A 24045-nucleotide genomic window follows, 5' to 3' on the forward strand; every position below is an offset into this window, starting at 1 on the left:
ATATAGTCTTTTGGGGGGATGGGGGGGGGGAATGGGAGGCTTGGGATGTCTTGGTTTGACTGCAGTGGAACAACAGTTTTAAATATAGTGTAATTGACAGTTACTGATTGTTGAGTCGAATCAATTGCTTTGATTCTAATTAGCAGAAAAGCTAGTATGTTTTACATGATCCTTGTCCTGTCTAGGTCTTTGTCCTGATGATCACCTGCAAACTATAGACTGGCCTAAAAAAGCCAGACTGCAGCTTGCAGGTGATCAGCATATAGGGAGGTGGTCAGCATGTAGGGAGGTGGTGGCTCAGTGGTTAAGGTGTTGGCATTTGGATCAGAAGGTCACAAGTTCAAATCCCACCACCAAGCTGCCACTGCTGGGTCCTTAAATAAGGCCCTTAACCCTCCCCTGCTCAGTTGTAAGTTGCTCTGGATAAGGGCATCTGTCAAATGCTGTAAATTTAAATCAGCAGGCATAGGGTTGCATTTTAGGGCCAGTGTTATGTCGTACAGACTCTTCCCCCTTTACGAATTTTTGTGGATACAAACAAACCTGTCCTCAAAGTGAAAATTGTTCAAAATAAAAACAATTTAAACGGAGGAGAGCCGCCGCTAGCTAGTTGTCGGCCGTAACGAGTGTACATGATGAACACTGAACAGGGCGAATGAATTTTTTTAAGTAACATTTTTTTCCAATTAATTTTTATAATTTTTTATTACTAAATACAAAATATCGTATACAGCATTTCGATTATTTTGATTTGTTTTAGTATATTTTATTGTTTATTTGATAATATTTATAACTTTTACATAATCAGGAGATATGCGTAGTCAATAACAAACACAGGAACAACTTACAAACAAATTCATGGTACAAATGGTCGTTCGGAACATGGTTAGCGTCTGTATTTATATATCTGGTACCTGGTGTCTCTTTCACCAGCTCCTTTGTTGTCTTTTGTAGACTTAAGGTTGAACCTTTCCCCTTTTTAGGTGGAAAACAGATGGAGGCTTATCTTGCTTTAAATGCAGTTGAACAGCTAATTCAAATATAGTGTCATGGACAGACACTGTTCCTAATTAGTGAGGCTGTATTGAAAAAAACACACACCTAGACAATACCCCCAAAAAATATAATTGCAACTTAATGACCTTCTAACATCCTAACTACTAAGCTACCACGTCCCTGTATAATAATCTCCAGCATGTACATATGTTTTGAGTCATACAATATACTGATGCAACTACAGACACTTTAATGTCTGATTGTAGGAACCTTTACATGTCCTTACTGTAACACCAGCCAAATGACTAAACACTCTGATCTGTTGTATTACAGACATTTTTAGTGTTTGTAATTATAAATAACAAATAAACAGTATGCCACAGCAGATTTAGCAAAACAGTTCTAATATATTTCAATTCAGCAGGAAAATCTGATCGTTTGAAAGTTCATTTCAAAACATGTTAATCATAAGCTCTAGAGTACAGACAGAGAAATATTGTATATGAAAATTTGATAATTACATTCTGTCTTTTTCGTGAATCCAGGGTCAACTAGATAATGTTTTCCACATTCTGGTGACTGTAGTCTTTTACCATCTTATGTTTCCATGGAAACTAAACTTGTTTGGCTTTAAAACACTGGACATTGTCTAATGAAATGTGGGACAGATATATTAGAAAAGATATGACACTGTATTTTACTGTATAAGACATTTTTTACTTATTCATGGTTATTTTCTGTTAAAAAGGCAAGCGACATGCAATACTGGAGCAAAAAGAAAAAGAAAAAACTATTAAAAAGAAAGAAAGAAAACTTTTTTAAAAAGAAAATAGCAATGGCTGAGCTTACTTTGAGAAAAGACCTCAGCAACGGCATTTGACAAAGCGTTAGTTATGCCAGATTGATTGGACTTTCGCCCATGAAGTTTTATTTGCCAAGCATTTTTCAAGTGTTGCATCAGACTGTGTGTCCTTTTTAAAGTACAAACAAATCTGTGGAATTATCAAGATAATATCTGATATTAACAATGCTGAGACAATTGCATTGCTTTATTAAACCACTCAGTAATCATCGTAATAATGGTCTCATTGTAGCAGATTTCACATTATACTGAAAAAACTTTAATAAAAATAAAGAAATAAAGAAATATATATATATATATATATATATATATATATATATATATATACACACACACACACACACACACACACACACACACACACACACACACATATATATATATATATATATATATATATATATATATATATATATATATATATATATATATATATATATACTCTAAAAAAATTCTATATAGTACAACCCTCACATTTCAGCAACCATTTTGAGTAGATCTTTTTTAGGGGAAATACTATAGAAATGAAACTTAGATATATTTCTGAGTAGTCAGTGTGCAGCTTGTTTAGTAGTACAGATTTACTGTCCTCTGAAAATAACTCAACATATAGCCATTGTTGTCTAAATAGCTGCACTGGTTGTTGCTTGGATCCCTTATGTCGGAAAATTCGGCACAGTTTCTGAAGGGAGAGCATTATGTTCTGCTTCAAAATGTCACAGTACATTTTCCCTCAATGAACCGCAGCTTCCCAGCACCAGCAGCACTTATGCAGCCCCAGACCATGATGCTACCACCACCATGCTTGATTGTAGGCACGACAGTTTTCTCGGTACTAATCACCAGGAAATCACCACACATACTGGAAACCATCTGAGCCAAACAAGTTTATCTTAGACTTGTCAGACCACAGGACAAGGTTCCAGTAATTTATGCTCTTGGACAGGTTGTCTTCAGCAAACTGTTTGTGTGCTTTCTTGTGAGCCAGCTTCAGAAGAGGTTTCTCCTTTGAAGACCGCCATGCAAACCGACTTGTTGTAGTGTGCGGCTGTCGACCTTCCCTTTCTGCAACCTCATGCATCTGTTTTTTTAAGCAGCTTTTGCACCTAACGCACAGCATAAGGACTCAACTTCTTTGATGGACCCTTAAAAGGCCTGTTCTGAGTGGAACCCGTCTTGGAAAACCTCTGTATGACCCTGGCCACTGTACTGCATATATATAGTAAAAGGATTCTTCTTTAATATAATATAGCTTGTAAAAAAAAACTGAATCACTTGTTTAAAAACTGAATTATAGATTGATTCATTAATGCAAATGATTTTTCTTTGCAGCTGCATGCCATTTTTCTGTGTTCATCTAAGCATCAGAGCACCACAAATGCATGTGAGCCAGGCTGAATGTTCACGAGTCACTGCATTCAGATTACCCATCATGCACTGGCATGACACACTTTTGTATCTGTGGGCATTTTTGCTCAGGACTGTGATTAATAACGAAGAGCTTATGTAAATTACATCACCTCAGTATGCATAATTAATGACAAATATGACTGCACCTCCCAGCACATTTATTCAGTGACAATCCTTACACTTTCTGACTGTCTGAGAATGAACCAGACATGTGACATTCTTTTTCACACATGCACACAAACACATACCTTATATTAAAATACCAAGATAACATGATAAATAATGTATGTAAATCATATTGATATTAATAGAATGCTATTATGTCATATGAAACACTCTCACAGGTGGTATGCTGTACCATGGTATACATTGTCTTTCAAGCTATACTGCCTGGCACTAATTTTCTCACCAGGTGCTCGCTGATTGATTTTTAGTCCGGTTTTGTAGAACTCTGCCTATTTTAAGAGGGATGTGCTTTCTGGAAGGGAACATTTATTAGTGCTGTCAGGAAGACATTAGAAAGTGCTCTGCTTTGTTCTCGCTTCCACAGTTCCCAGTACTTCTTAAATGTTTTATATTCGAAGCACCTGCCAGAAATGCAAAAAAACAGCACATACTGTACTCATTAGAACATCCTCACCACAGGAGCCATGTTCTTCTTTGCTGAACTAGACACTCTTAGGTGTTATCTAATCTGTCAATGTTCTGTAAATCGGACAAATCAGACAATATTTACTGTTGATACTCATTATCTGATAAAAAAAACCCAAAAGAAACAACAACACACTACTCTTCTTTTAAGCTTGTCAGACCCTTGCTTTAATTACTGCATGGCAAAAATGCTGCATTTGATTTCTTGTCTCATGGTTCTCGGTGCATGACCTGTATAAAAGATGAACAGGGAATGAGGAGCAAGGGAAATTGGCAGCTTCGTGTAGCTCTGAGAGCTGTTTTCTGCTTGATGGTGTGTGTGTCTGTTTGTACAGGGAGGAGGGAGCATGACCTGATGTGGCCATTATCATTAGTCAGAATAAGCTTCAGGGTAGAACATAGCTCGCCATCTCCCTCCCTGGATAGTTTGTAATGACTTCCTATGTGGGCTTTCAAGCTGTGGGCTCTTTCCCCTCAAAGATCGTTCATATTTGGGCTGCAAATAGTTTCATGAGTCAAGCAGTTGGAAGCCGAAGCTCATTAAAGCAAATGTTTTTGGAATCTGTCCAAAACTTTTCTTTTTACGGTTATTAACATGAGATACTTCTGCACAGTTTGGCGTAATGTCCGTAATACCAATTCTCCACTCTAAGTCTGGTCATATGATTTAATACAATACAGGAGATTGTGGACATTATTATTATTATTATTATTATTTTTTTTTATCTTGTAAAGTCGGTTATGTTAGGACATGAGCTCTTCCAAACAACATTCTAGTGTAACTGAATGCAACTGTATTCACAGCAAACGATGTTGGTGTCAAGGGAGTTGTGTTTAGTGAAACAAACAGGCAGTTCCCATTAATGTTGCATAACTCATTTTAGTCTCCGATTAAACAGTGTTACAGAATTATTCAGAATGTTCCAGAAGCATTGCAACATGTTTACTTTCCCCAGAGATAGTGTGGTTTTAATAGCTTAGCACACAAACAGCAAGAACAAATAAGCAGCAACATCTGTCGATGGTTCGGTTATGAAAATGCTCTATGTCAAGGTAATCTCAAAAACTGTGTGCACGTTTTTATTGTTATGGCAGTACCTTAACCAAGTTAGGAATATTTCTTTTTTTACAGAGAAACATATTACTATGATCTGGTTATATCTCTCTCTATCTCTCTTTTCTTCCAAACACACTGTAGTTATTAAAGTAATTCATTTGGCTTATATACAGGTTTGATATAGTAAACAAGTGAAAATATATTACAATGGTGTTTTATTTTTTTATAATAATTTTGAATGCAAATGGACCACCAGCACTCAATTCAAATATTTATGGATTTTTTCCCCCAATATATTATGATTGCACTGTTATAAAAGGCTTAGGTGATGCTTAATGTCAAGAAAGTCCTATTTCATTGCATATTGCAGTGTGATAAGTGTTGCTTTCATGTTGCTTATTTTTTCACATCATGGGTTTTTGTTTCTAGTCCTGTTTTCACCCCCAGTCTTGACATTAGTGAGATATCTAGTTGTGTTCACCTGTTCTGTGTTTTTCACTGGTTAGCTTGTCAGTGTATACCCAGTTGTATTTTTCTAATTGTTTTGTTGTAAAGCCTCATCAGATGTTATCTTGTATTCTCTATGTGCCTTGTTTTGTAGTTTGATTTTTCCTTATTTTGACCCTGACTTGTTTGTTCCCATCTTACATATATGGATGACCGTAGTTTGTTGCTGTCTGCCTGTGCTCTGATCCATGTTTGATGTCTCATGGATAGGTAGCCTATGCAATAAGAAAACATTTCTAGTGCTTATAATAAATCTAATAAGTCCTAATACACTTAAGCCAAAATATATTTTTTAGGATGAAAGCCCAAGTTAAACCACATAGGCTTCTGCCGTAAAAGAAAACAGACATTACATGTTAAATATTTAATGGAAGGTATACAGCCTATTTTCACATTTAAGCAGGGTAACTGGTCTCTCAAAATATTATTATAAGGTTTTACACCTGCACTTTAACAAATGGTTTAAACAGATTCATGTTTGAATGTGTTTAAAATGCAGAATCAGATCCTGATCAGGAGCCAGGGGAATGAAGAGGTGACATTTACAGATGTCTCTGATGTCTGATGTTTATTTTAGCTTTGTACTTGATATGCGTCTCACATACATTTAACTGTTTATGAAGATAAAATGGCAAAGCACCAATAGTGAGTCCAAAGCAGTGTACAGAAGTGCTATCAGAATTGACTGTATCCTCTGTGCCAGCTTTGGATCTAAGCACCTGAAAGTTCATTGTGCCTCCAGAAACAAAACAAACTTATCCATGGAGCTCCGTTCTGAACCACATTTTCGAAATCGAAAGCAGAGACCAGAAGAGCAGAGACAAGAAAACATTTAAATCAAGCGCATTTTGTTTTAGATTAATTTAAATGAATCCATTGGATCTATGACAAGAAGAAGATAACTGGAGATATCTAATGCCAAATTATTTTACAGGTCAAAAGCCTTCCTAATCATTAATTTATTTATTTTTTTCAATAATTTATTTGATTTAATCTTGGCCAGGGAATGTAGTAGATTTAGAGCCTGTTCTGGTGCAGCCCAGGGCACAAACTGGATGAAACACCAGTCCAACACAAGGCACGCATGGCATATACTCTTCCTCAACTAGGGGTAACATAGTACGCAAAGGATGTTTACCAGAATGTTTCGGGGAATGGGTGGAAACCAGAGCACCTTGAGTAAACTCAAATGGACACAGGCAGAGCGTATAAATCTCCATCTTACAGTAAATACTTTATATATTTTATATAAAGCTGATGGATGCTCAGATGCCTTCTTCACTTAATGAAATGTAATTTATCTCTATCATGCACAATATAGATTTGTTCCTTGAATTTCAGCATCAAAGAAGGTGTCAGAACATATTTACTCTGTATTATTCAAGATACACTTGTGCTGGGTATAACATTTAATGATCTGAAAGTTGAACTCTGGCCTATCATTAAAAGGACTTAACTGAGTCAAGCTTTCTGTTAATTCTTCACTTACAAATAAGAGGAACACCGTTTTCTTCTATCATCTATAAAATTTGTTCAATACCCAAAATTAGAAATGCAATTTTTGTATTCATTTTGAATACAGACTAATATAGCTTTATTTACCCTGCTTTATCTAGTTATAAGGGCTTTTATTTTAAAAGATTGAGTCAAATGACATATGATCTACCATTGCATCCTCCTTATGCAGATTTGTGCCTGTGTAATAAATCTGATCCTCTAGACAAATTACATCCCTGCATTTGTTTCACAGTGAGAACTTTCCCAGCAGCTTCCATTAGTAAGCACTCTGCGATGACCCCCCCATTAGCGTCCTGTTGAAATTGATGCTTGTATTCAAACCCACTTTGGCTTTAACCCAGTAGGAGTCATGCCAGTAACCAGCAGCCTCAGCCTTTTCACACAGTTTTCCTCTGAACAGTAACACAGTGGTGCAAAATCAGCAGGATCTGATGTTTTTTAGCGGCAGGGTTGGAACCTGATACTCGCCAACTATGCCAAGCATCCATGCATTTTAAATTCGTATAAGAAGTGCATTTACCTGATTATGGAAATATAGAAGCTCAGATAGCGATGGAGCATGTAATGGAATTGGCCAGTGTATTTTATACTGAACAAAATTATAAACGCAACACTTTTGTTTTAGCTGAACTCAGAGATCTAAGACTTTTTCCAAGTACACAAAAGGCCTTTTCTCTCAAATATTGTTCACAAATCTGTCTACATCTGTGTTTTTAAACACTTCTCCTTTGCTGAGATAATCCATCCACCTCACAGGTGTGGCATATCAAGATGCTGATTAGACAGCATGATTATTGCACAGGTGTGCCTTAAAAGGCCACTCTAAAATGTGCAGGAGAAAAGTATATATAGTAATGCGTTCTTTTAAAAAGCATGTTTGGCAGTAATCGAAGCTTTAAGCCTTAGATCTTTGGTGGTTCTCCCATTTCTGTCAGATCCTTTCAAGCTCAACCACACTGGATGATTTCACCCCAGCTCTGTTGCTTAGTGGCACCTTGTAGTGTCATAATAAGGATGGTATTGGTAGGTAATCGTATTACCAGTACCTGGTTTTTGCCCTTCAGTAATTTAAGTTCAGAGGACCAGATTGGGTTTTTTTTTTCAAGTCTTTTAAGTGCTTGCAATAAGTCTTTTGTATTTAAATTTATATTTCAGTTTTTGCTGTTTAACACTTTTGCATAAAGATGCTCAATGTTGCTAAAAAAATATTTTCGATGATTGTGTGTAGATTTAATTAATCCATCTCTAATATATCTTATAAATATAAAGGAGTCTGAATAGTTTCCCAAACGATCTTGATTTTAACTACCAATACTCTTCTTAGTTTTCTCTCCGTCAGTTATATCTCAGTGATTAAAAGATTCTGTTTGATTCTGTGCTTGGAAAAGGATTTCAAATCCCAGGACTGACAGATCGCTACCGTAGCTAACATTTGAGCAAAGCCCTTAACCCAAAATGTCTCTAAGGGTCCTGTAGAGTATTTGTCCCTGCACTCAAAAATCTAATATATTGTATGTTTACTGTTTACAAATGTATATTTAAAAAACTGTAAAATATTAAAATGTCAAATTGCTTTACAATGCTGATTTTGTATTTCAGCTATTACAACAAAGCTTCTTAGCAGTCTAACTTTGGTCCCCTGTGGGTCACTGAAATCTAAATGCTGTTGCATGAAGATGTTTTACATAAAGATATTATTATCTTTAATATATATCTATAATATCTAATTAAATATATTATTATTATCTTATGTAAAGTCATTGGTAAGCTGTATTATTCAAAATATTCAATTTAATAAATAGTGAAAATGTAAGGGCTGGAATGTATCTGTTTTTGTTCTTGAACACAGCGAACAAGTCCTCCTCTATTTTATATATTTTTTTAAATGTACACTGTGAGGCATTGTGCATCAGTGAAATGAAAAGTCTCAAAATGAAAGAAATGATCCATACAAACAAAAAGGTCGAAGTTTTGCGACACAAAATAGATTCCTTTTACAGACAGCTATACATCTTTACTATGTGGAACTGTAGTTTACCAAGACACGTGTGCTGTTTGTAAGACACAGGAGCCATTTACTATTAAAAGAATGCATAATGCCTCATTAGGTAGCCTGTATCACCTGGGCATATTTCTTAGGTTTTTATTACCTGCAGTTCAGCACAATATTTTACACAAGCAAATCTATAGGCAATTTAAGATTAGTCCAGCATTTGCAGGGGATGTTGGAACCACATATGATGTTTTGCAGCATTAGATATGACAATGTACTAATTCAATAAGACATTAGGAACCAGTCGTGTAAAATAAACATTATACAACATACTGTATTCCTGCCCCAGAATAAGAAGGACCTGGTTCTTTTGGCAGAGTTAAAAGGTCAGATTAATGAGTATTATTGAGATTGATGCCTTAAAGCAGTGACCTCTAAGATAAAAGAGAAAAGAGAAGCATACAGAATTGTAATACATCCTCTTTAAAGTCGGGCTTCTCATTTCAGTGCTTGCTTCTGTTGAAATCCTGTCTCTGCAGTAGAGCCAGGCAAACAACGCATTTAATATTGATTTAAATAAAGAAGAAAATGTTTAGTTGATTTTAAAAAGCATGAGGGGAGAGGAGCACACGAAATATGTGCTCTTAAAACAATACTGATTATAAATCAGTGTAATTGAGAAGTAACAGGATGGTGCATGGCTTAACGAGATATGGAGCATGGACCCAGAGGGACTCTTCCACTGACACCGCTGTCTGATTGCTCACAAGTTTCTGAGGGTCACCGAAGTACTTCTATAACATCTGAGTTACAATACCCACTGTATTTAGAGCTAACGGTTTAGAACACAGGTTGCTTGTGAGATATTAACACAGAACAAACACATCTACCAGTAAGGCAAATGGGCAAAATAGGCAAATATACTGTATCTAAAAACAATTAGATATATTTTGTGCATGATGAAACCTTAAGTGTAGCGCATTTAAACAATTCTAATGAGTCATTTTTGTGTACAGTTCTTACTAATAATTTGTGCATCCTTTCCATGAGAGGTATCTGGTGATATATGCAAAGAAAGTATATATAGTACACAAAAGTAAACCATACAGCAGTACTTGAACGCTTGAATGTTTATTACTTTAATGTTAGATTATTACAATTTACACCTTCTCCTTTCAGTCAAATAGGTAGGCATTTAATTAAACAGTTTGGTTTTAGCACTGTTATGTCAAGTTGATGCACACCTGATATTTTTCACATCACTCACCATGCACTTATATAAAATTTCTTCTGCACTGCAGTAGCGTTACTTTCTTATATAGGAAATTCTGAGAAATCATCGCACTCTGGCACCATGTACTGCAGTAAAAGCCTGTTAGCTTTCACATCATTTATTATGTAGACTAAAATATATAAAGATATTTATAATATAATAAATATATTTATTATATAAAGATATAATAACATTTCAGGTCAAAAAGTATCCTTGTAAAAACGTACCAAATAGTAAGACTCCTGAAATTGAATTTCTACCAAATGTTAATGCTGATCTTAGTTTCTCTAATGGAAATGTAATATCTATACAGATCATGTGATATCGATCTGTTGTTTAAACACACTGACAGGTAAATATGAAATCAGAAAGCCGTTTTGTCTATTAAATTCTTTTTAATATCAGGAGGATTGTCAAGCATGTGGACCAGATTTTGTGTTTTTTAAATTGTGATTGTTTATACTGCTAATAATTGAGTTAAAATAAATAATATGATAAATAATAATTAAAAAAAAGAATACATGGCTGGAAAATACAGAGGTCACTTGGGGTCAGTAAAAAATGTAGGAGTCATTGGAGTAAATCACAAGTAACCTTTTATATGCTAGGTTGTACCAAAATAAAAACTCAAAATACATTCAAATTTTATATTTATGAGTTTTCCTCTTTTTATCTTACAGTGAATTTTGATCACTTCCAGATTCTCAGAGCCATTGGAAAAGGCAGCTTTGGGAAGGTAAGCATGGCAATATCCAGTTAATTTACATACTTAGTCCAAGATCCACCCATTTCATTTTCTGTATGATTTTCTCTTTTGTATAAGGAAAGTTAGTGAACAGTAGCCACTGTTATGGACTATAGTGAAGCAGCTACAGTTATCCTAAGCTATTTTTTTTTATTTTTGAAATGGGTAGGCTATAGACACTAGAATAATGACCACTCAGTAATAGTATGCAATTAGGAAACAATGGAACCTTACAGCTTGTCAAAAAAGAAAGAAAACTGGTGTTTATAGTTACCATTGGTGCCAATACAAAGACTGTGAGAGGAAAAGATAATACACAGCAGTAAGTTAGGATAAGCATGTGTCTTATAATTATAAGCCTTTAGCTAATGTCTGGCTTTTACCACACGCACACACAGAGTATATTTATACACTGTATATGTACAGTGTATATGATGTATTAAAAAATTCAGTGTAGACAATGAACATTCCCTCATTAGCTAGGACATGAGTATTATAAAAACTCACATTTGTAAAGGTTTAGCTATATTAAGTTCTATTAATGATTAGTTATAGATAGATATATGTTATAGATGTTAGTTATAGATAAGATGAATCAGGAAAAATGTAGGATTTAAGCAACAAAAACTAAACAGCCATTTTTGTAGGGTGTCCCTGTTATGTCCTGTTATGTTTATATCCTGTGGTTAGTGCCTACAAAAATTGGTCTAAAGAAAGGTGAACCGGTCGGTGAAGCAGTAACAAAGTCATAACACCCGAGGCTGATTAGCATGGGTGCAAAGGCTTTCCTGTCTGGCCTGATCACACTGAGGAGCTGCTACAAGCAAAAATAGCTGAAAAAGAGAATGCAATAAAGATAAGGTGTCAAAACACACAGTGCATTTGTAGGCTTTGTAGTGGACATGTACCACCTACCTAAACATGGTAACAGTCCAAGTACCCAGATTTAATTGCAACAGTATTCAGTAATGGCATTTTCCCTTTTCAACAAAATATGCCCTGTAACACTGCAAAAGAATTCAAGTTCAGGTGGCTTTTTAATTTCTCGGATCTCAATCTGAATGAACATCTTACGGTATTTAAAGGAACTGTTACTATTGTCTTGGTAGCAGATACCACAGCACACCTTCTGTGGTCTTGTGGAGTTTTGGTGACACACAGTAAACCTGTACAATTTTTGGTCAGTGGTTATAACGTATGTATAAGGTATATTTCCAGTATATAATTTATATTACTTAGTATATGGAATTTGTTAATGCTGATTAATTGTGAAAATACAGGATGGTGAGTTCCACTATATTCCTCACTGTTGTCATCTCAAGATGCTGGAAAAGAATGCTGGGGGATTTGGGGGCAGACCCACTATGACTCAGTGTTCTCTTTATGTCAGTTGCACATACAGAGACAGACTGAGATCTGTGCTGTTGGCAGAATGTCACTATGGCTCATCTCTCTGGGAGTTTCAGTGTCTAATTACTTCAGTGTTCTCGTTATCTGAATGAGATGGCCTGCTTAACTGGGCCTTGTGTAATTACATTAGGATTTTCGATTAATCTGAACCATCATGGTTAATTAATATCACTGGATTTTTTTTTTGCCATTTGTATATTTGTTTTGTTTTAACTGATATTGTGCTTGTCCTCAGTGGGTGAGTAAGAATTCCGCTGAATGCTAAATATGATCCTTAATAATAATAGGGTGAACTGTTGTGTTATGTATTGTTAGTGCAACCCAGGAGGGATGTGCAGTTCTTTATTTTATGCAAATTAGAGACAGCACTTTTTTGTGATGCAAATGCTACTTTTATCTATTGTTGTTAGTTTTCACTCAATGTGTTTCCCTCAGCAAAAAGCAGAGATTCAACTACTATTCAATAATATAATATAATTAAAATATAATATAATATAATAAAAATCTTGCTTTGTATCCTTGTTTTTTTTTTTTGTTTTGTTTTTTTACACAAGAATCATTAACTTCATAATGATTGTTTAATGTTTAATATAAAAGGTATGTGTGCCAGCGGTGAGCGACCGCTCTGCTCTTCTCTGCTTCGTGTCTCTCCCCGAGGCTGGTGTCTCGCTCCTCTTTATTGGCATCGCCGGACTGAAACAGAGTGCACTGATTAGTCTCATCAACTGCAGATGTTTCTTGCTGCTCGTTCTGTCTGGCTCCGCCCTCCACTGGCAAACCGCTGGCAGAGTGTTTTTGTGTGTTTTTTTTTTTTTTAAGAATCATGGGAATGTAATAATATGAATGATTCTGTTGCTTCTCTGCATTATTAGAGAATGTTTAATTTTCTTCCCTTCCCCTTTTTATGCATTCTCTCTGTCTTTCTCTTCCCAGTCTGTTTTCTTTGTATTTTTCTTCATGCTTTCTTACAAAATTGTTTATGAAGTGAGTGGCCTGTTTGGAACAGCATGTCAGCAAACATGATGGAGTACATAACGATTTCAATGCATTTTAATTTTCAGTCCAGCTCCATCGTTTTTCCCTTCAGGCCATTGTATTGTAATTGTGTTTCTTTAAAACAGGACCAGGCCATGGTAATGATCCAAAAGAGTGATCTGAGGAATTAGGGAGTAAGTATACTGAGGCTGTGGTCATAGATTTGTACACGTTCACAGAGGTTTTTCTGCTTAATGATAAGTCAGTTTAAATGTGTACATAAATAACTGATTGACACCAGTCAACAGGATATTTTAAAAGTGTGATCAGAAAATATACTTATTAATGCCATCAAGTCATTACCCATCATGAAAAAAATGAGCTGGTAATTTATGTGCATATGAAAGAAAAACATTGCATATATAGATTTGTTGGTTTCTTTTATGCTAGACAAACGTGACTATAAACACGTGTCTGTAACTAAAGATCTTGTAACTGCTATCTTGTTAGATAAATATGCTTGTTCCAGGCAGCAAATGTCATGCTTTGAGCAAGCTGTTTGTCACAGTGTGTAGCAAAATGGACATATGCAAGCAGTTTGTTTATAGTTGATATAAAGATATACACAGGGGTTATAAACACTGTAAATGTTAAGAATTAAAAATGAACTAAGTAGAGAATTAATTAAGTGATCAGTGATCATTTGAAGAACTGAGTGAACAGTCGAGTCAAGCAATGATGAGGCTCCTGTTTGTTAATTGTCATGATTGTCATTTACCTCAGGAAATGAGAGAGAGAAAGTGTGGGGATGATGCTGATTTTTAAAGTGATTGCTTGTGTTCCAGCATACATTTATAATAAAGGGTAACTATGTTGTTTTTTTATAAATAGATTAAATGTGGTGGTAGACAGGGTGCTTGCTTGATTTAGCTGGCAATCTAAGGAGATCAGAATTGTTGAGGACTCCAATACTGGGTTATAATGCAATTATAATGAATTCTGTTCAGAGGTTTAATGACTGCTGTCAGTCACTGGGCTATAAATAAAATCTGATATAAAGATAGACATATTTGAGACCAAATGTTTACAGTACATACAACCAAGCAAGAGATATGCAAACATTTTTTTTTTCCAATTTATGTTAGAGGAAATGTTTATTTTCATAAGAGGTCTTTTTTGTATGAGCAACTGACCCCATCGCCCTCCTTAGTTACTGTTGCTATGTCCGACAAGACATGCCGGAATTAAAAAAATGCCTGTCAATCCAGCTCTTTGCGAAGAGTCAATTGCTTATACACTTATGAAAACTGTATTTACCTTAATCCATGTAGAGTATGAACTGTCATTATCTTGCTGCATGAGCATCATATGTCCTCCACAATTTCACTGACTACTTCCACTGTTCAAAACATTCAAAACCGTTTCAAAATCATCTTATTTCTGGCACTTCCCCTGTTGGCTCTCAACTGTGAGTGGCGTCACTTCCCAATACAACAATAATATAGTCCCACCCCTGACACTTGACTGACAACTTTCAGTGCAAGGCATCGCAACTGCAAATGCAACCGTGCAAGGCTTTGGAAATTCTAATGCAAAAGAATTGCGATTCCATTTTGGCAGACTGCATACGCAGAGAAAGTGAAAAAGCTAATGTGGTAATTAATATTGATAATTAAATATGACATGGTCATAACGTGTTATGTAAGACACGGAAAATACAGTTGCAAATGGACTTTGCTTTTTCATTTGAAATTTGACAGTCACTGTGCTTTTGCGGAATCGAAAACACAAACGGCAATAATGCATTATACAATTTGCAATAAATTTCAAATATTGCCTGGAATTTCCTTCCATATATTATATTAGATTTTCACTGAGTCAAAAGTTTACATAAACATTTACATTTATATTAAACAGATCAGTATAACTGATATTTTTTATAACTATATAAAAAATGACCATGTGTAAGGCTTTCCCAGGCCTCCACACAAATGTGTGTCAGTCACCCAGAATCAGAAACTTGTAATTGGGAGGTTACCAGAGTGAGTTGATGGCACCTACATACTTTATCCCTGGGCATGAGTCAGCATGAAATGTGCCTGGTTGTGTCCACAGGTGATCCAGAGTGCTATGACTCAGACAGTAGTTGTACTGATGTGGAGCTAGACAAAGGAGACAGGGCTTAAACTCTGTGACCATATAAAAGGTTGTACAGCATATGTGCCCAACCATTTAGACATGAGACATGTTTGCATATTTATGCTAGTGTTTATGTAGCAAAGTGTTACATAATTCATATCATCCTTGATGAAAAGGGTTTATTGAGCCAGAAGAGGAGAAATGCAGCCACATGATAAATAGAAGCTTTGTCGCTTCCCCTTTCAGGAACATCTGACAGGGTGTGTGTATATATATATATATATATATATATATATATATATATATATATATATATATATATATATATAGTGTGTGTGTGTGTGTGTGTGTGTGTGTGTGTGTGTGTGTGCACATTCTGAAAGTATTCAGACCCCCTTATGAAGGTGTTATTTTGCAACCTGATACAGTACCAATATTGCTGAGATGTTACTCGACCTTGATTAAAGTAGAACTGTAGAAAATTGTATTTATTGGAGATGATTTTGAAAGGCACACACATCTCTATAGAAGGCCTCACAGCTGACAATTCGTATCAGAACAAAAACCAAGCCACAAGGTCAAAGGAACTGCCTACAGTGCTCATAGACAGGATTATTGCAAGTTATAGATCTGGGGAAGGCTACAAATTTCTGCTGCACTGAAGATTTTCAAGAGTAAAGTGGTCTCCATAATTCTCAAATGGAAGAAGTGTGGCACAACCTGGAGTCTTCTAAGAGCTAGTCATCCAGACAAACAATCGAGAAGGCTTTTAGTAAAAGGGGTGACCAATAACCCTATGGTCAATCTAACTGAGCTAAGGAGATCCTCTGTGAAGTTTCCGAAGGACAGCCACCACTGTAGCCGTCCACCAATCTGGGCTTTACTTTACTGCTAGACAGAAACCTCTGCTCAGTGCAAAACCCATGAAGCCCACTTCGAGTTTGCCAAAAGGCCCCCAGAAAACTATCAGTCTGTGTAAACAAGATTTTCTGGTTTGATGAAACCAAGATTGAACTATTTGACCTTAATTCTAAACCTTATGTCTAGAGAAAATAAGCCACCACTCATCACCTGCTAAAATCTACCTCAAACGTGAAGCATGATGGTGGTAGCATCATGCTCTGGGGGCGATTTTCTGCAGCAGGGACTTGGCAACTTGTCAGGGTTGAGGAAAAGCAGAATAGAGCAATTTGTGATATCCTCTATAAAAACCTTGTTCCACAGCACATGAGATGTCAGTCTGGGCTGAAAGTTTACCTTCCTACATGACAACACCCCTAAGCGAACAGCCAAGACAACATCGGAGAGGGCTTAGGGATAACACTGAAAGTTTAAGAGTGCGCATCACAAAGCCTGACTTGATCCCTATTTAACATCTCAGGAGAGACCTGTAAGTGTCTGTCCACCGACGGTCTTCATGTATCCATGCTTGAGAAGATTTGGCAGATATGCAAAGCTTGTTGAGCCATACCCAAAAAGATTAGAGGCTGTAATTGTTGCCAAAGGTACTTCAACTAAGTACTGAGTACTGTGTCTGAATACTTATGTACATGTGTGATATATATATATATATATATATGTTAATTTTAATATTTTAATATAACATTTTAATGATAAAATAAAAAATAACAAAATTTAAAAAAGTAAAGGGGTCAGGGAAAAATTACATTTGAGTGAGTAAGTTCCATTGTGTGTGTATTCATATACTTACTGTATATTTGTTTTTGTACATGTGCACATTTTAAGCGGTACAGGTTGCCATGTTTGCCTGTGGTGATAAAAGGGCTCCTCTCAGCATGTGAGGTGTGTTTATGCATCCCTCCCTCATGCTCATCCTTCCTCTTCTCTTCCCACCATTCAGCCATCACTCACAGCACATCACTTAGCAGTGGGTGTGTTTTTCCACCCTGCTGTGATGTATGGGGCATGTTGTGTCCCTGCTGTGGATTCCACAGCCATGGCTTATCTCTGCTCCTGCGATTGAGAAGTAAACTGGGCAGATCACATTGCCATTCTGTCAGTTATGGTAGTGAAATTACTTTTTAAGTACACATGAGAGTAGTAAAGCAGCACTCTGTCCTTTGAAACATTTCTGAGCAACCAGCATGAGATTTCTGATGTGATGTGGTGAAAAAAGGAAGTGATAAAAAACTATCCCCCGAAGACCCATTCGCCGGCATTATCTACAGTACACTCACCATTCACTTTAATATGAACACCTGTACCACTGAAAATTGATGTCTGGATTGGCTGATTGGAAAAGTTCACGAATTAACCAGTTGTTCAGGTCTTCCCAACATGGTGGTGAGTGTATCTGTATATATGAAATATTGAAGAAAAAGGTTTATAAAGTATAGTGGGTACTGCAATGGATTTAGAAATCTGAGTCAATTCCCAAGAACTACATAATTTAAGTTTTCATTACTCTCTTTTACACATCAGGCAAGATGGGTGTGTGCTTTAAAACAACTTGAGTGCAGTTTTACGCATTCACAGCATTAAATACATCACTGGATCCGCTCGAAATGTGTCAGATGCTGTCAGACTTTGACAGGCCAGCAGAGATGAAGAAGTGTTGTAATGGATAATAGTTCATTTATAAAAACAGCAAATCAAAACAAGAAATGTAAAATGTCAGGCTGAAAAATCAAAGGGAAATAGCCAGCATTTAGCAATTAAAAAAACTCAAAAGAGCTATTCATTCAACAGAGTGTCAACAGCATTGGAAAATTCAAGGGGAAAAAATGAGAAAACAGATCAAAAGTCATATATAGGAAATCAATATTAACTAAAAGGTTAAAAAATACAAATCGAAGAGCAATAAAGACAAACAATGAAGTAAACAAACCAAGCTGAAAGGTATTAAATGGTGATTAGTAAAAGGGGGTTCAGGTAAGTCTGAGTACTTACCTGTTGAACTTGACCTGCTGGGTGGGTGTGGTTGGAATCTTTGAAGTGGTAGCATGTAGTGGTTTTTAAGAGTTCCTAAAGGATGTGGAATATTCAATATTAATATTCAATATTAATATAGGGCATCATTTAGTATTAGATTGCTACAACTATAATAAAAATATGTTTGGCCTGGCTGTGGGTTTTGATAATTTTAAAGCAATGTAAAGTGCTTATCTTTCTATTCTATATTGCAGCAATATTAAAATGCTTTCTTTAATATTGCTGTATGTCCAGGTTTTGTTCTGTGCCTTTAGCAAAAATACTGTAGATGAACAAATTAGATGTTTTTTATTGATCTGAACAGTTAAAAAATTCATTCATATTCTTATTCAAAAACTCAAAGTAAATGTTCTGGCTAGCTAAATTTTTTTGGCTTAACTGTTTGACATATAATTCAGGAATATAAATTACTACCAAGAAGGACAAGACGTGTTGGAGGTGAAGGTATCCATGTTAATGGGCTTGTCATTGAGTTCCATTTGTTTTCATTCTTTCAGGCATGCTGTCAGTTGTGATAATAATGGGCCATCAAATATATATAATGCTCTTTAGTGTGGGAAGGTGGTAGCTCAGTGTTTAAGGAACTGGACTCTGGATCGGAAGGGCTCAAGTTCACAGGTTGTCTCCTGTGCCTCCTGTTGGAGGAGATAGCCAGAAGAAAAACAGTCTCATCTGTAAGAAATCTCAAGGGCACCTCGGGCAAGAGCTCAAAGGGAGGGTTAGACTGGGCCTCCAGAATGGCAGCCAGGTCCCACACAGGCACTCTAGGTCGCACCCAAGGATTCAGAGGAAATCTGTCACTAACAGGTCTCTGCACATCGACTGCTCAGCAAGCAGAGCATGATAAGCTGCAATAGCAGATACGTGACATTTCAGTGTTAAAGGAGACAACCCTGCAGTGAACTTTTCCTGAAGGAATTCCAGGTCTCTCAGGTCTGAAAGAAAGTGCATCCAGAAGCACAGCTAGCATCTCTAGGAAGTTGATATGCCAGATTAGATGGGGCCTGCTCCAAAGACCTTGGGCGGAGCTGTTACTAATGACCCAGCCCGTGAAGGAAACATCCATCATTAGCGTTACACGACGACAAGGAGCTCCGACGACGCAGTCCTCGGATGTGATTTGAGACACAACCTGTTTTAGGGTGAGCAACTTGAACCTGAGTTTAAATAGTCAGCTGACGTAAATCCAAAATGGGACACAACCCCCCATCCTACTTGGGAACTATGAAATACTGGCTGTAGAACCTGGACTCTCTGTCTAGCAGAGGGACCATCTTGATGGCCTCCTTCCTTAAGAGACTGTGTGTACTTCTTGTTCCAACACCAGAGCCTGCTCGTGTCCCACCAGATTGGGACACACCCCGTCAAACCAGGGGGGACGAGACCCAAACTGACTCGAGTAGCCTCTCCATACAGTGTTCAGGACCCATTGAGATACATCTGGCATGCGTTTTCAGGCTGCCAGATAGTCTCTTAAGGAAACCAGTTTCTCGAGACTGATCTCTGGTATGCAGTGCCCTGCAGCTGCTCTAGGGACCTCATGAGAGGCGGCAAGACACTCGATGGTCCTCAGATCCATCAGCTTTTTGGGCTTTAGCCTAGAGCAACGCTACTGTTTTTGGAAGGGGGAGTACGAGTGGCGATGCTCTGTCTGTGGGTTTCACGGCGCCCGCTTGTGCTGGGCTGGGGCTGCGCCCACCGAGCAGCCCTGTGGGAGCGGCGAGGGAGGTAGCGTTGGAACACCACTGGCTGCTATTTCGCCTCCTAAAACCTGTCGACTACGTGGCGTCCAGTAGAAATGCTCTGTCCCTGTCAGGAAGATCTGATAGGTTGAGCCAGAGAAGCCTCTCTGTGGCCACCAGGGTTGACATAGTTCGGCAATGGCCCTAGCATCTCTTTAGTAGCCCTGAGAGCCAGAGCCAAAGCTCTCGCATATCATCAGTGCCCGTGCTAGCTCCCTCATCCAACTCCTGCAGCAGGTCAGCCTGATTGGTTTGAATAATGTGCAGGCAGCCAGTGGCTTGACTAACCACTGTGTAAGCCTTGCCCACCAAGGCCAAGGAAGTTCGAAGCGGTTTGGTGGGCAGTGCCGGGGCCTTGAGGGACGGTGCAGCACCTAGGGAGAAATGGCGAGCGAGCGTCTCTGCAACCCAGGGCAACATTCAATAACCAAACTTTCAGTCCTACTACATAAGTGTAAAGGGAAACATTATGACTGAAGAGGCGGACCGAGTATGGGCTGCTCCAGGACCTGACACTTCAGTGAAAAAGGCAAACCTCAGCACGAAGGCACTGACGTAGATCGCAAAAAGCGTTCGTCCAGCTTACTCGGCGGATGCTGTTTTTGTTTCAAAACACACCCCGTCACAAAACACTCTGCCAGATCGAACTGTGAACCCCACGACATGAGACACCGCTTTGCCAGAGCCACGAGAAGGAAGAGGGCCCTTCTTGAAGATCACTCTGCGGGAACTGAGGGTCTGCATAGACATGCGGCCACAAAAGAGAGCGCTTCCGCATGTGCTTTTTTATAGCTTCCTGGTCATGAAGTCACCCCGCCTGTGACGTTGCGCCTTTCCATTTGACAGATTACACACATGATCCAGAACTTAAACAAAGCATTGTTGACGCAGCTCAAGTTCCTGAAAGGGGACTGACATGTTTTGTGTGAACATTGTGGTTATATAAGCCTTTGTTGTGTTTTTCTTAAATGCTCACAGGTTAATATCTGATGAAAATTACATTGTTTGTAAATCAAACTAAACAAACCCATGTTTTAATGCAGAAACACACTTGCACAACACACTATTGTGAAGTTACATAACACATAGAAGATACATTCAGAAGTGACAGGCGGCTGATGCACTGTGTATATAAGAGGCATATTAGAAATATTTATAATAACAGTGTCTGAGGCCTTTTCAGAGATGTCTATTGTGAAGAAAATGAAAAATACAGCATCATCAGATAATGCTTTCAAACTTTGTTAAATTTCTCTCCATTTATATGCTATTTCTTTTTTTAGAGTAAGTTTAGGTCACTTCAGGCTGGAGATGTAAAAATTTCATATCAGTAGTAATGTGTGTGTGTGTGTGTGTGTGTGTGTGTGTGTGTGTGTGTGTGTGTGTGAGAGAGAGTTTGGATTGATGCTATGCCTCACTGCTTTGCAAAATGCAACTGAGACCTAGAAACACTCATTTCTACTGCCTGAGGAAAAAGACAAATTAAATCAGAGGAAATTATTTCTCTTTGCAGCTGACAAGCACACTGGGGCTTAAAAATTTAAATTAACTCATATGGGATTCACATCATTTCCTGTACCTATTCAGCTGTGCTGTTGTGTGTCTGCCTTTATTGAATCAAGAATAATAATTTTTTTACTGTTTTAATATGAGGTTATTATTTTTTTAACTCCATTAAATAAAAGTTATGTCAGCCACACAATTATAAAAAAAAAGAGGTTTTAACTGCTTGGAGGTATTATAATTGTCTCAATTAGCTGGATTTTATTTTAAAGAAGTGGTCCCAAAAATGTGAAAAATTTGAAAAATATGAAAAAGTTTGATGAAAACAGAAAGCAACTATTCTATAAAATATTGTACAGTTATATATTATTTAAATGGTTGAGGTAAATTATGGTAAAGATATGTCCATTTTATTATATTATATTATATATATATATATATATATATATATATATATATATATATATATATATATATATATATAAAACTATAAATAAAAGTTTACAGTCACTTCCAAATGATGTGACCTGAACTTAACTTAAAAGAAGAAACTACTGCACACTCATATGTTATCATATTCCTGTCTCAAGTGTTTTTTTACTTTAGAGATCTCTGCCCAAACTCAGCAGTTCCTTGACCCAGAAAAAAAATTCTTTCGTTTTTCTGACTCTACTAGATCTAACGCGGCACAACAGCCTTATTTCACTGGGCCGGTTCATCCCACGAGGAGCGCAATGTGACAACAATGAATAGTGCTGCTAAGTATAGCAGAACCAAGGGGATAAAGAAGGCTCAAAAAAGCCAGCAGGCTCGCCAAACACTGCAGGCCACTCATTCATAATCATGACCAGCATGCTTTGAAGCATAATGTGAAAGTACTTTCAGTAACTGCCACACTTAGTTTAATCAGAATGTGTGTTCCTGTTCTCTAATGTTGTGTTCTAGAAGGAACTGAGGCAGACATGATAATCATGTTTAAATATCTAGTTAAAAAGTTTTTTTTTTAACAAGCAACTTATGGGAAAGTGTTTGAATTCATGAAAATTCTGAATATGAAATCGACTACATAAATTAAAGAGATGTACACGATAGATTGCTTCTATAAAATTTAATAAAAGATAATGATTAAAAAAGGGGATTGTAGCTTCTTACAAATGTGCAGCTCTTTCCCACAGTCTTATGTTCCTATTTAAAATGTCTACCATGGAAGAGAGAGCGAGAGAGAGAGAGAGAGAGAGAGAGAGAGAGAGATTTCTCTTTAGCGTTCCCTCCCTCTATATAATAACATATTACAGAGTATGCAATGAAGTGCTCAACTGTACTGTGTAAAATATTAATCGTTCCATCAGAAGAGTATTTGAAGAGTTTTAATGTATAAGTTGTTTTGACAGAAAGAAGCTGCCTGTAGCACACCATAATCCCATCTTTGCTCAATCACTCATCAAGGGAAGACATGCCTTTCAAAATCTAATAGCTGTTCAATCACACACAGAAAAATTTGATATATATATATATATATATATATATATATATATATATATATATATATATATATATATATATAGTACAGACCAAAAGTTTGGACACACCTTCTCATTCAAAGAGTTTTCTTTATTTTCATGACCATGAAAATTGTAGATTTACACTGAAGGCATCAAAACTATGAATTAACACATGTGGAATTATATATGGAATTATATACATAACAAAAAAGTGTGAAACAACTGAAAAATGTCATATTCTAGGTTCTTCAAAGTAGCCACCTTTTGCTTTGATTACTGCTTTGCACACTGTTGGCATTCTCTTGATGAGCTTCAAGAGGTAGTCACCTGAAATGGTCTTCCAACAGTCTTGAATGTGTTCCCCGAGAGATGCTTGGCACTTGTTGGCCCTTTTGCCTTCACTCTGCGGTCCAGCTCACCCCAAACCATCTCGATTGGGTTCAGGTCCGGTGACTGTGGAGGCCAGGTCATCTGGCGCAGCACCCCATCACTCTCCTTCTTGGTCAAATAGCCCTTGATGCCTTCAGTGTGAATCTACAATTTTCATAGTCATGAAAATAAATAGCCTAGCTATAAACGAATAGCAAAAGATTTGTTCATATAATTCAACAGTACTTTATACTTTTAGATTATTTACAGTATTTACATATAACATAGTTCTAGATTATTAGGTTCCACCTCTTATAAATGGTCCACCAATCATCATAAGGAGCATTGATGCATCCTGACTATGTATTTTTGAAAACTGAGCTTCCCACAATCCCACTCACCCTTAGACTCAAAGCTACCGTTTGTTCCTTTAAAATCACA

The 24045-nt window shown here is 37.0% G+C and overlaps 1 protein-coding gene across 2 annotated transcripts in view; it reads left to right on the plus strand.

The window, feature by feature from the left end:
• LOC124395243 (serine/threonine-protein kinase 32C-like) overlaps positions 1 to 24045 on the plus strand; it is an 86712-nt gene that overhangs the window by 14788 nt on the left and 47879 nt on the right. Inside the window, exons 1-2 of one of the 2 annotated variants that reach the window (XM_046863742.1) lie at positions 4923 to 4972; positions 10948 to 11003. Coding sequence is in view for 1 of the 2 variants with exons in the window: in XM_046863740.1 (XP_046719696.1) it covers positions 10948 to 11003 (56 nt within the window). In the remaining variant the exon portion in view is untranslated. Of the gene's footprint in view, positions 1 to 4922; positions 4973 to 10947; positions 11004 to 24045 lie in introns of those variants that run through there. The other variant, XM_046863740.1, reaches the window with a different exon arrangement.

The sequence above is a fragment of the Silurus meridionalis genome, chromosome 2, assembly GCF_014805685.1.
Source record: "Silurus meridionalis isolate SWU-2019-XX chromosome 2, ASM1480568v1, whole genome shotgun sequence".
Taxonomy (NCBI): Eukaryota; Metazoa; Chordata; class Actinopteri; order Siluriformes; family Siluridae; genus Silurus; species Silurus meridionalis.